Below are 14,027 nucleotides of genomic sequence, written 5' to 3' on the forward strand. Positions count from 1 at the left end.
AGAAGACACTGAGATACCAAGCCCTGCTCATACCTCATACCTCATACCAGAGAGAAGACACTGAGATACCAAGCCCTGCTCATACCTCATACCAGAGAGAAGACACTGAGATACCAAGCCCTGCTCATACCTCATACCAGAGAGAAGACACTGAGATACCAAGCCCTGCTCATACCTCATACCAGAGAGAAGACACTGAGATACCAAGCCCTGCTCATACCTCATACCAGAGAGAAGACACTGAGATACCAAGCCCTGCTCATACCTCATACCAGAGAGAAGACACTGAGATACCAAGGCCTCCTCATACCTCATACCAGAGAGAAGACACTGAGATACCAAGCCCTGCTCATACCTCATACCAGAGAGAAGACACTGAGATACCAAGCCCTGCTCATACCTCATACCGGAGAGAAGACACTGAGATACCAAGCCCTGCTCATACCTCATACCAGAGAGAAGACACTGAGATACCAAGCCCTGCTCATACCTCATACCAGAGAGAAGACACTGAGATACCAAGCCCTCCTCATACCTCATACCAGAGAGAAGACACTGAGATACCAAGCCCTGCTCATACCTCATACCAGAGAGAAGACACTGAGATACCAAGCCCTGCTCATACCTCATACCAGAGAGAAGACACTGAGATACCAAGCCCTGCTCATACCTCATACCAGAGAGAAGACACTGAGATACCAAGCCCTCCTCATACCTCATACCGGAGAGAAGACACTGAGATACCAAGCCCTGCTCATACCTCATACCAGAGAGAAGACACTGAGATACCAAGCCCTGCTCATACCTCATACCAGAGAGAAGACACTGAGATACCAAGCCCTGCTCATACCAGAGAGAAGACACTGAGATACCAAGCCCTGCTCATACCTCATACCTCATACCAGAGAGAAGACACTGAGATACCAAGCCCTGCTCATACCTCATACCAGAGAGAAGACACTGAGATACCAAGCCCTGCTCATACCTCATACCAGAGAGAAGACACTGAGATACCAAGCCCTGCTCATACCTCATACCAGAGAGAAGACACTGAGATACCAAGCCCTGCTCATACCTCATACCAGAGAGAAGACACTGAGATACCAAGCCCTGCTCATACCTCATACCAGAGAGAAGACACTGAGATACCAAGGCCTCCTCATACCTCATACCAGAGAGAAGACACTGAGATACCAAGCCCTGCTCATACCTCATACCAGAGAGAAGACACTGAGATACCAAGCCCTGCTCATACCTCATACCGGAGAGAAGACACTGAGATACCAAGCCCTGCTCATACCTCATACCAGAGAGAAGACACTGAGATACCAAGCCCTGCTCATACCTCATACCAGAGAGAAGACACAGAGATACCAAGCCCTGCTCATACCTCATACCAGAGAGAAGACACTGAGATACCAAGCCCTCCTCATACCTCATACCAGAGAGAAGACACTGAGATACCAAGCCCTCCTCATACCTCATACCAGAGAGAAGACACTGAGATACCAAGGCCTGCTCATACCTCATACCAGAGAGAAGACACTGAGATACCAAGCCCTGCTCATACCTCATACCGGAGAGAAGACACTGAGATACCAAGCCCTCCTCATACCTCATACCAGAGAGAAGACACTGAGATACCAAGCCCTCCTCATACCTCATACCAGAGAGAAGACACTGAGATACCAAGGCCTGCTCATACCTCATACCAGAGAGAAGACACTGAGATCGTTAACTCTGAAATTCACTGTTTAAAAAAGGTGCTACGAGGAACTTTTAGATATTTCTGAAACAGTCTAATTTAACAGTCTAATCCTCTGATGATCATGAATAATATGTAACAGCAAACGAGACCATCAGTGCAAAGAATGCGATTTTCATATAGTTTTTCTTAATGCCTTTGTCATGGGTATACACTCACCCAGGTAAAAACCATAAATCAGTGAATGTCTCCTTATAATCTGCTACCTGTCTCTACTGTGTATGTGCTACAAAGAAAACAGTGTTAATACACAGCCTAGGCTCTGTAAACTGGCATGTAAACAAAGGGCCAACCGTAGCTAGCAACATGCCTGGTTACAGAGCCTAGGCTGTGTATTGACACTGTCTGTAACGTGTGTGTGTGAGCTGAAAAAAAGACATGTGGCGGGGAGACGGGGGATCGAACCAGCGACCCTGTAACCCAGTGGACGACCGAACCGCTCTACACACTTCACCACAGGCTAGTTAAAATCCATTCTTGTGACATCATATGGCCCTAGCCTAGTGTAGTTGTAGCAGCTGTAGTATTACACACACAGACAGACACACACACGTTTAATGGTTCACTGATCCGGAGAGGAACAGAAACAAAGCAGGTGTCTGTTTGATTCACTAGGAGTTTTGCTTATATTTGACTGGCTCCAGGCCACCGTGTGTGTGTGTGTGTGTGTGTGTGTGTGTGTGTGTGTGTGTGTGTGTGTGTGTGTGTGTGTGTGTGTGTGTGTGTGTGTGTGTGTGTGTGTGTGTGTGTGTGTGTGTGTGTGTGTGTGTACGGTGGCCATCAGGGACAAACTTCAACAACAACCAAAAACCATTAATAAACAGTCGAAGTAAAATATTTTTCTATGAAGTTTTTAGGAGGCTTTCAACAACGTAATCTGCTGTGTGTGTGTGTGTGTGTGTGTGTGTGTGTGTGTGTGTGAGAGAGTGAGAGTGTGTGTGTGTTAATGTGTGTGTGTGTGTGTGAGAATGTGCCATTGACTTTGCAGGTGGACTGAATTTACTTTAGCTGATTGCACTCGGACCTGTCGTAGAGTTTGGCTTCATACTAACAGAGCCGCTCTGTCAGAGAATATTTGAATACCACTTCCTACTGGGGTGTGTGTGTGTGTGTGTGTGTGTGTGTGAGGGTGTGTGTATGTGTGTGTGAGAGGGTGTGTGTGTGTGTGTGTGTGTGTGAGTGTGTGAGAGGGTGTGTGTGTGTGTGTGTGTGTGTGTGTGAGGGTGTGTGTGTGTGTGTGTGTGTGTGTGTGTGTGTGTGTGAGAGGGAGTGTGTGTGTGTATGTGTGTGTGTGTGGGTGTGTGTGACGCCTCGTTTAACAAGTCTAGTTTGGTTCTTCCTCTCTTTAGAAACTAGATACGGACATCAGACTCACAAAAAACGCAAATAGGTCGACTAGAGAGTGTGTGTGTGTGTGTCTGTGTGAGTGAGTGAGTGAGTGAGTGAGTGAGTGAGTGAGTGAGTGAGTGAGTGAGTGAGTGAGTGAGTGAGTGGTTCCTGGGTGACAAACCCATGACAAAGGCATTAGGAAAAACTATATAAAAATGAGACTGTTTCAGAAATATTTAAAAGTTCCTCATATAGGCCTTTCACACCAAAATGAACCAAGAGTCAGTTCCAGGCTGGTGTTGGGGTCAGTTCAAAACTGGTTACAGCCTTATCCCAGTTATGAACCGGTTGGTTTCACATCGACCGGAGACAGCCATGGAGCAAGAGAGCAACGTCATGACGTCACTGTAAACGTGTGTGTACGTAACCCGACGCCGCTGCTCTTGTGGCTAACGCTAAAGCTACCGCTAGCTTTAAGCACAACAACAGCGGCGAATACGTCTTATTTTTACACGTGTTGGCTCTCGCTTTGCTTTCTTAAGCAAACAGGACCCATACAGCGTATTCTCGCCGGTCAATTTGATCGCTACGTTCGGTAATTATGTTATGTTTACGTCTCGTAGTAGCGGTGTTTTTAAATATGGCGGGCATGAGGTTTGAGTTGCTCTGGTTGGTCAAGATAATCCCTCCCCCAGCCGCTGGCGCAAGCAGTTCTTATCAAGCCCAGCTCAATCCTGGGGTATGAGTTCCCCCGGTTTTTACGGCCCGGAGCAGGCTCTCTGGCGGTGTGAAACCAAAACACTGGCTCTAACTCCGAACAAGCCCAGAACTAGCGCCGATTTTGCGGCGGTGTGAAAGGCCTAATAGAGACTTTAAGAATGGATCTCAATCTGTGTTATGAACCAGTTTAAGTTGAATGTGTTTGACCTGGTTTGGTTTCATAGTTTCTCACTAAACTAGACTAGTGGGCCGAGAGAGAGAGAGAGAGAGGGGGATGGAGGGAGGGAGGGAGGGATAGAGATATGGAGGGAGGGAGGGAGGTATAAAGATATGGAGGGAGGGAGGGAGGGAGTGAGAGACAGACAGACAGACAGACAGGGAGGGAGGGACGGAGGGAGAAAGAGAGAGAGAGAGGGAGGGAGAGAGAGGGAGGGAGGGGGAGAGAGAGAGAGAAAGAAAGACAGACAGACAGACAGACAGACATACAGGGAGGGAGAGAGAAAGAGAGAGAGAGAGGGAGGGAGGGGGAGAAAGAGAGAGAGAAAGAGGGAGAGAGAGAGTTAGTGAGTGTGTGAGTGAGAGAAGAAGGGAGGGAGAGAGATTTTTGAAGAAAAAAACGTATTTTCACTCTTTCAACAATAAAACACAGAATTAAAGGAGCGAGAGGGAGAGAGACAGACGGACAGAGAGAGAGAGATAGACAGACAAACAGAGAGACAGACAAACGGAGAGAGAGAGACAGAGCGACAGAGAGAGACAGAGCGACAGAGAGAGAGAGAGAGAAAGAGAGAGCAAGTGTGTCGACACAAGCTTCTTCTCAAATACTTTCTGAGATGTGTGTGAGATTAGATTTCATCTGGCTAGCTGCTACACCTTTGTTGGTGAAACTAGACACTTGGACTTCTAGGAATCTCTGCACAACAAGAAAGAAACAAGAGGGCTGAAACATGACAGGAAAATACAGAACTATCTTGTTTTTTTTACACGCGTCAAAATGGTGAATTCTTACTTTAAAGGAATACTTTACCCATACAGAACCAGCGTTCTATCATTATAAAATCACTATTATAATATAATGAATGAGGTTTTTCTTCCCTCAGTCTTCCCTCAGTCTTCCCTTGGCCCAGCTGTCCTGTTAATCCTAACCTTTCATTGTAACATGTGTGATGTCACACATGGGAAAATATAGGGTTAGACAGTGAGACCATAAAACACTCTTTCTGCCTTTTCTCAGGCTAGGATGAACCGATTTCTAAAATGTTTGCACATTTATACTACATAGGATCTCAGAGTTCAATACACCTTCATATTTCCACCGGTGAAGTAGGCCTTTAAATCCATTTGTGATTTACATCTGGTCAAATCGATCGATGTCAGTTTATCTTAATGGACCAGAGATTGGGCATTATAAACCACATCCTCTGTACCGTCCTGTGAAGCCGTTCTGTGGGTTTATATTATTGATTTGAACATCTCACATCCTGAAACTATTCACACAAGATGTTTTCATTTGAATTTGATGCAAAAGTTTAGTTTACTTCTAAATTGAAGGGAAGGGTCTGTAGAGCAGTGTCAAGAAACCAGACCAGCGCTCCGGTGGTGTAGTGGATAGAGCGTGTACCATATTGGCTCCGGCCTTCGTTGCAGTGGTCGCGGGTTCAAATCCAACCTGTGGACCTTTACTGCAGGTCATCCCCCCCCCCCTCTCTCTCTCTCTCTCTCCCTCTCTCTGTCTGTCTCCCCATTTCAACTCTGTACTGTCTGATAAAGCTAGAAAATGACAAAAAGAGAAAAAAAGAAACCAGACCAAATTTTTTTTCTGTGAAAAAATGTAAACCTTCAAAAATTCAAGATCTCGATTGTGGCCATTTTGGAAGATGGGCAGAACAATGTATAAAAAAGGAGTGGTCTGGTTTCTCGAACCAACATTGTTCTACAGACCCTTACCTTCAGTTTAGAAGTTAAAACGAAGCTTTATCATCAACTTGAAATGACTGAGTGAGTGTCCAGGCATCGCTCTAACAGTCTCTCTTTCTAGAACTGAGGTTTGAGGTTTAGAAAGTGATGTCACAAATTAAATCAAAATGTTCGTCAGAGAAAAGTCTTGATTAGATATGTTTCCAGGTCAGAGCCGCGGGAGACAGACACACACACACACTAACAGACTCTCTACCTCACACACACACACTAACAGAGACACAAACACACACTAACAGAGACACACACACACACTAACAGAGACACACACACACACACACACACACACACTAACAGACTCTCTACCTCACACACACACACTAACAGAGACACACACACACACTAACAGAGAGACACACACACACTAACAGAGACACACACACACACACTAACAGACTCTCTCCCTCACACACACACTAACAGAGACACACACACACTAACAGTCTTTCACACACACAGAGACTCTCTCTCTCTCACACACACACAGAGAGACACACACACTAAGATACTCTCTCACACACACACACTAACAGAGACACACACACACACTAACAGAGACACACACACACACACACACTAACAGTTTCTCACACACACAGAGACTCTCTCTCTCACACACACACACTAACACAGAGAGACACACACACACTAAGATAGACTCTCTCTCACTCACACATAGAGACACACACGCGCCGTACTGATTCCATTACCATCGGTAAGTAAGGCAAAAGGCCAACGCCGCCAGAACAGATCCATCAGAGCACACACACACACACACACACACACACACACACACACACACACACACACACACACACACACACACACACACACACACACACACACACACACACACACACACACACACACACACACACACACACACACACACACACACACACACACACACACACACACACACACACACACACACACACACACACACACACACACACACACACACACACAGCTGTTGGAGCATCAGTCAAAGTGAAGGGCACTTTGAACTTAAACCCATTAGAAGGGCGGTTCCTCAAAAAATAATTGGACAAAGAAACAACTGAACGAAAACTTTATAAAAACAGAATTCTGAATGAAATGTCTCCCATTCTAACTACAGATGCTGCCTGCACCTAGCCTGGAAATGCATCTCCATATCTAGACTGATAGAGGGTCTGGCCACGATCAATAGCCCTTCCTCCCAACTCAAGGGGGGCGGCTCCTACTCGTGCATTCTAACTACAGATGCTGCCCGCCCCACACCTGTCCAACGATTATTGTTTCAAAGGTTTTATACAAATAAAGTTTAGAATTCTAACAATATTATTAGTTTTCAGGAAAGAGTTGCGTTGAGTACAGGGACCAATGCAAATGTTAACGCTGCCAAACCATAGATTCAGGGAATGCAAGAAGGATGAATGGCTATACTGTGTGTGTGTGTGTGTGTGTGTGTGTGTGTGTGTGTGTGTGTGTGTGTGACTGTCTGTCTGTGTGTGTGTCCATGTGTTTCTGTGTGTGTGTGTGTGTGTGTGTGTGCAGTGTGTGTCTGTGTTTGTGTGCACAGGTGCAGTTTGTATCTGTCTGTCTGTCTGTGTGTGCAGTGTGTGTGTGTGTGTGTGTCTGTCTGTGTGTGTGTGTGTGTGTCCATGTGTGTGCAGTGTGTGTGTGTGCATGTGTAGACTTCCTGACTTAAGGAGGCAGCTTTAATAACCTGATGCTCTCCTGCTGCTTTACACTCACTACACTAAACCTTCCTAACACACTGAGCTAATCACACACACACACACACACACACACACACACACACACACACACACACACACGATATATTTTATCTGGAAAATATATTGAGTGTTTTGGATGTGACTCAGAGCTGATAGAGAGAGAGTCTATAGGATTACATCATACTGAAGCCACATGCAACCTGTGGGTTTGGAATTCATTTAAAACGCCAGGATCATTCAATATCCTAGTTATACACAGATCTGAATGTTACAGTGATTGACTAACGGAATGAATGTTGAAAGTATTGGTTTTGTGTGTGTGTGTGTGTGTGTGTTAGAGACTGTGTGTGTGTGTGTTAGAGACTGTGTTTGTGTGTGTGTGTGTGTTAGAGACTGTGTGTGTGTGTGTTAGAGACTGTGTTTGTGTGTGTGCGTGTTAGAGACTGTGTGTGTGTGTGTGTGTGTGTTTAGAAGAGTTAAATTCGTACCCCTAAAAATCTATTATGAAAAACAGCCCCCTTATATTATTAAATTGCCCGTTCAGGGGTGAAAACATTTACAAATCCTCCAGAGCTGCTGTAACTATATCACTTTATTTCCCCGTGATTTCTACGCAGCTAAATAACACACTTCACTTTCTCTTTCCTGTAGGATTCCTGAATAAGGTTGTGTCAAGTGTCAAGGGATTTTTTAAGAGAAATTTTAAAACACACACAAAGCGTACACACACAGCGTACACACACAGCATACACACAGCATACACACACAGCGTACACACACAGCGTACACACACAGCGTACACACAAAGCGTACACACACAGCGTACACACACAGCGTACACACACAGCGTACACACACAGCGTTCACACACAGCGTACACACACAGCGTACACACAGTTTTATAGAGAAGCCACTGCAGTAAAAGGGACTGAAGGGGTGGGCGATAGAGCCTCAAAATCATAGCCAGATATTACTGACGATTTAGAAAATGTTAAAATCGTAAATAGACTCCACTTATAAAGCTCTTTTCTCTGGTTTTTCACAGACCCAAAGCGCTTTACATTGTTTTGTACACATTCACCCATTCACACACACATTCACACACACACACATTCATACACCAATAGCAGCAGCAGCTACCACGCAGGGTGCAAGCTAACTATCAGGAGACATTTAGGGTTCAGTGTCTCTTTGCCCAGGGACACTTGGACATGTGGCGGGGAGACGGGGGATCGAACCTCCGACCCTGTAACCCAGTGGACGACCGAACCGCCCTACACACTTCACCACAGAAAAATGAATTGTTAGTAGTTAGATTTATTTGAAATGGACATCACAATCATATTGGAAGAACCAGATGCATTGTTTAAGTGTTTTAGAATACAGCACTGCTAGTTCTCAACACCTGTCCATATAAAAGCAATCGGCAGCTTGCAGGCAGCAGCATTTATCAGTGTAACCGAAGTGAAAAGGCATTTCCAGCCAAAAAAAAAAATAATTTAACAACTAAGTCGACGCAATTGTGTAAACACAAAAGTGACCAAGACATTAAAGCATTTCCAGTTGGCTACTCTTTCCCTCCTGACTTCCCGTGTGTCTATCGGAGAAACGCATATATATATTTTTTATAAAGATTATTTTCAAGCTTTATTTGACAGTACAGAGTTGAAATGGGGAGAGAGAGAGAGAGAGAGAGAGAGAGAGAGAGAGAGAGAGAGAGACAGAGAGAGAGAGGGGGGATGACCTGCAGTAAAGGTCCACGGGTCAGATTTGAACCCGCGACCACTGCAACGAAGGCCGGAGCCAATATGGTACGCGCTCTATCCACTACACCACCGGAGCGCCCCGAAATTAGACTGTTTCAGAAATATAAAAATATATCCTTGAAGCTACTGTAGAGGCCAAAATGCACAGTGTTTCCTCAAGATGTGAAGGTAACATTGGCTCCAAATGTTGTGAGTTTTTTTGCAAAGGAAGTTTCTGTTTTTATTTCCTCATTTTCTTGCCTTATGTTGTGTTCATTCATTTAATACATTTCCTGAACCACAAATCTGCATTTTAACAACTGAAGACTTCATCTCAACAATCAATTTTTTTTTTTTTAAGAGTCTAGAGTGTTTCGTTCCAAAGACCTGAACATAGGATTGTTTGATTTATAAAATGAAAAAAGGCTGGACACTATAAAAGAGAATTAATATTTTGAACTGTGGCCTTATCCAACATCTAGATTATGGTGTTTAAATAGATGCAAATGTGGGCTACACATGATTAATTAGATATTGGTACATTTGCATATTTATTCAGACGTTTCTGAAAACAATGTAATACAACAATTAATGTTTTTAATTAAAGTAATCCAACTGGCAACGTTTCATGATGATATCTATAAGTTAAAATGTTACCCTATTCACCTGCAGTGTCACACACCCACACACACTGACACCCACACACACTGACACCCACACACACGCACACACACACAGACACACACACACTTTGAATTTTCATCCAGAGCCGTTAAAGGTTTCCTGTCACGATGCTAAACACATTTCTTGCAGGTAAACCAGATGTTCTAAAACGATGCAGGTAAAGTTGCACGTGAACACACCTGAATGTCACAGCCCGCTGACATCTGGACAGCTAAGCTACCGGGCTAACTCATTAGCATATCTCTAGGCTGATAAACCTGCATTCAAAACGGGCTCTTTCCTTTCAACCATGATGTAGGAGTAGCGGTGGTAAAACACCCATATCTACCGGTCCGTGGCTACAAACACACCCCGAATAGATGGACTGTTTGCGGGGCTGGCAAGTGAATCTGACCCGCTCCCTGATAGCTAGCCACCTAGCCTAGCTGCTAACTTCCTGCAATGGGGAGAAAGAAATAAAGAAATAAATAGACATGTCAAACCTTTAATAGGCCGTTCGGTGGTGGACAGTTTGGTCTGTTCCTTTTCAGTCATCCTCCCTTTCGCGTGGGGGTTTCAGGGCGGTGAAAAATTCAGTTAAATTCCCAATTTTAAAAAAAACTAAATTCGCTAGCTTAGCTCGATAGCCTTTTTGGAGCTAGCCGCGGTAGCTTGGAGCTCCGCGCTTTGACCCGCCTGCGTCAGATCATTCCCCGTCTTCCCCTCGTGATTCTCGGCTTAGCTTCATCCGTCAGAGGCCGCTGATCTGGTGGATCCTATGCGATGCGTCCGGACCGTCTGTCTGTCGGATTATTACAGTAATCCACTGCGGGCGGATTTCCTACAACATGGCTCAGCGCGGGGGTCGCCGGGTAATGTAGTCTAACCGCCCCGCGAGCTAAAAACTCATTCTGTTTAACCCTTCATGCAATAATTAATAACACAACAAACTCAGGATTTTAACCTGTATAAACAAATAAATAAATTAAAGGTGCATAAGGGTATTCTGAGACGTTTTTTGCAATTTTAACTTCAGGGACTTATTCCGATATCTACCAACACATTATATCAACACATTAAACATTTCTGAAATTGCTAAAATGTTTTCTAACAACGCCAGGGGAAACAATGTAGATTTCATACAAAGAGGAGACATGCCACACCTATTAGTGTTCTTTGTGGCAGATTAAATATTCTGCCTAAATTTGATAATCTGTGTAATGTAGTCTAAACGACCCGCAAGCTCAAAAACTCATTTTATTTGACCATTTATGCAATAATTAATAAAACGACAAACTCAGGATTTTAATCTGTATGCATAAATAAATAAATAAATTTACTGGTGATTGGTTTTCAACCCTAAATATTGCACAGCCACTTTCTTCACCATTAGATGCAACATTTGGGTTTAGGGTCCTCAGACCTAGGTGCAGGTTTAACAGCTAAAAACCTTCCTTTTCTTACCTACAACATCCATTTAACTTCTAATTTCTTCTATAATGTAGAAGGCCACATGCAGACAGGGCATTATTATATGTTAACATGCAGATAGTACAGAATGATTTTACTGAAAATAAAAGCAATATAAAAATGACATGTGGTTAATGCATCACTCTGATCACACTCATTCTGCTTACACTATGAGTGTGTGTGTGTGTGTGTGTGTGTGTGTGTGCATGTGAATAAATAGTTTGTTTCTTATTTCTCCTGTAGCTTTTATTTTTATTTAATTTTTATTATTTTATGGACAGTGTGAGTGCAGAACGAATCTCCACAAAGGGACAATAAAGTCTTAATCTTTATAGTTTTAGTTTTTCAGCTTATGCACAATATATCTAATAAATAAACCAATTAATACAATTATATATTAGGCGTGTGTGAAAACTATGACATTCAATATACAAATCTTATAATTTATTTATTATAAATATTATAATTGTAACCCTTGCATTAATAACAACAATCTCAGGGATATTTTATTCTCATGAACAAATGTAATGTTTTAAACAATAGTTGATCAACAGAAATAATACATTTCCGATATTCAACAAACTATAAAAGCATAAAATAAAATGATCAAATATCTGAAAACTAGACTATGTAATACAATTGCGCCATCATGTGGACACTGATCAAACTGCTTCATCGTCAAGGAGAAATACTGTATATTTTCTACTTGAATTAATGTGAATTTGGTTGTATCCTCCCAAAAATCAAAGAGGGATTTTTTTTTTCAGTTCTATAACTTTAGGCCAATGTTAAAGCTGCAGTGTGTAGAATTTTGGGTTTTATTTCCTAGCAGATTTTGTAGAAAGTAATTATAATATCCACAAGTACATTTAATTTAGTGCATAATAGCTGATTTCTTTTTTATTATTATTTATTTTTCCCTTAGAAAGGGTCTCATATATGTCCATATTTCTGCATATTTTGGACCAAGGCCTAGTGCCGCCATCTTGAAAGTGTCATAGTTGGAATGTCATCAGGAGCATTGTTTAACATTTAGAATTGTTCTTGTCCTTGAAGGCCACTGTAGCTTCTGTTATTATTCTAAAGGGGTGGGGTTACCCAGGGAGCGTTGCATTCTAGAACTTTGTAGAACTTTCTTGATGATGTCATATTACACACTGCACCTTTAACTTCTTTATATAAATTGGACAGTTGTTAATTTCGGTCTAATTTAATTCAATTGATCAAAAAAAGTGCTTAAAATAATTTACCATTGCAATATGTCTATGTACATTTCACTGGCATTCAAGTAGAATTTATATATATTTTTTGACAAATAGGGGAAGGGACAGATATGAAATGTGTCAGACAGAGAGGGGAATGACATGCAGAGAACGACCCGGGCTGGATTCTAACCCGGGTCTGCTGTGAAGAGGACAGACAGACAGACAGACAGACAGACAAAGAACGACCCGGGCTGGATTCTAACCCGGGTCTGCTGTGAAGAGGACAGACAGACAGACAGACAGAGAACGACCCGGGCTGGATTCTAACCCGGGTCTGCTGTGAAGAGGACTGAGACTCTATGGGACCCCTTACTCACTCACATCAGTTTGTCTAGTGCAGATGAGAGTTGGTTAAAAAAATACCAGATGACACAATGTTCCAGTTCTCAGTGAGATCTTTATTGAAGCAAGCGAGAGCCATTATCAGCGTTCACAGAGAGGGTGAATGCTTCAGAAGTTATAGTATTTAGAATGAACAACAAACAGCAAGTGCATACAACACAGTGTATAGATGTTTTCAGTTCCATCATTGTCTAACTTTAACCTTCAAAACCTTCCAAACGTCTCACTGATAACAGCCTAACAACTATTCCTATCTTCATCACCTCAACAGTCTACCATCTGTGTAGCGCACACACACACACACACACACACACACACACACACACACACACACACACACACACACACACACACACACAGGAGGAGGTCAAACCCTCTCCAGGTCAGAACTCCTTTACAATGAGTTTACTTGTATTTAGTTTCCCAACAACATACATGGCAGTATAACACACATACACATGATTATGATATTCATTCCCATTAACATATCCCACAAACCGGTCAAACTGTGATCATGGTTCTATATATTATGGAGTTTATTTCCAACGTTGTTTGTATTTTCCGGTCTGTACTGAAAGTTTCCCTCCCGTATGTTGTTACTAAAGCCTTACATAGGGGTGGTAGGATGGCCTAGAGGAAGAGGGGCCGACCAGTAACCTAAAAGGGTTGGATCCCCGGCACCGGACAGGAGGGTGTTAGTAGTAAAACTAGTGGTGGCTGCTATTATCTCTACGGTGCCCACCATCTCTATAAATTAAGACTTAACTTATTTTGTCAATGTTTAAATTTAATAACAATATAAGTTTACAGGTTTTACTGAGGGTATGTCCAGGTGTTTCCCTTAAAAAGGCCATTTGGTGACCATGGAAACATACCAAAGATAATAGATAATAATCATAAAGGTTTAAGACTAACTGAAGCTTGAACACATTAAAGAGATTTCCATTAATAAATTCAGAAATTATGAACCAAAGCAAACGGCTTTAAAACGACCTGGATGTTGAGGATTGATCAGCCCGTGCATGAA

The 14,027-nt window shown here is 42.8% G+C and overlaps 1 protein-coding gene across 1 annotated transcript in view; it reads right to left on the reverse strand.

The window, feature by feature from the left end:
- Positions 1–10,759, reverse strand: part of LOC307270716 (serine/threonine-protein phosphatase 2B catalytic subunit gamma isoform-like) — a gene marked incomplete at its 3' end in the record, with an annotated part of 19,754 nt that extends 8,995 nt beyond the window's left edge. Inside the window, exon 1 of the mRNA XM_080054602.1 lies at positions 10,427–10,759. Within this exon, the coding sequence (XP_079910728.1) occupies positions 10,427–10,478 (52 nt within the window). The 5' untranslated portion in view covers positions 10,479–10,759. The remainder of the gene's footprint in view (positions 1–10,426) is intronic.
- Between the last annotated feature and the right edge of the window lie 3,268 nt (positions 10,760–14,027).

This window comes from Ammodytes marinus (genome assembly GCF_949987685.1).
Source record: "Ammodytes marinus genome assembly, contig: scaffold_32, whole genome shotgun sequence".
In the NCBI taxonomy this organism is placed as follows: domain Eukaryota; kingdom Metazoa; phylum Chordata; class Actinopteri; order Uranoscopiformes; family Ammodytidae; genus Ammodytes; species Ammodytes marinus.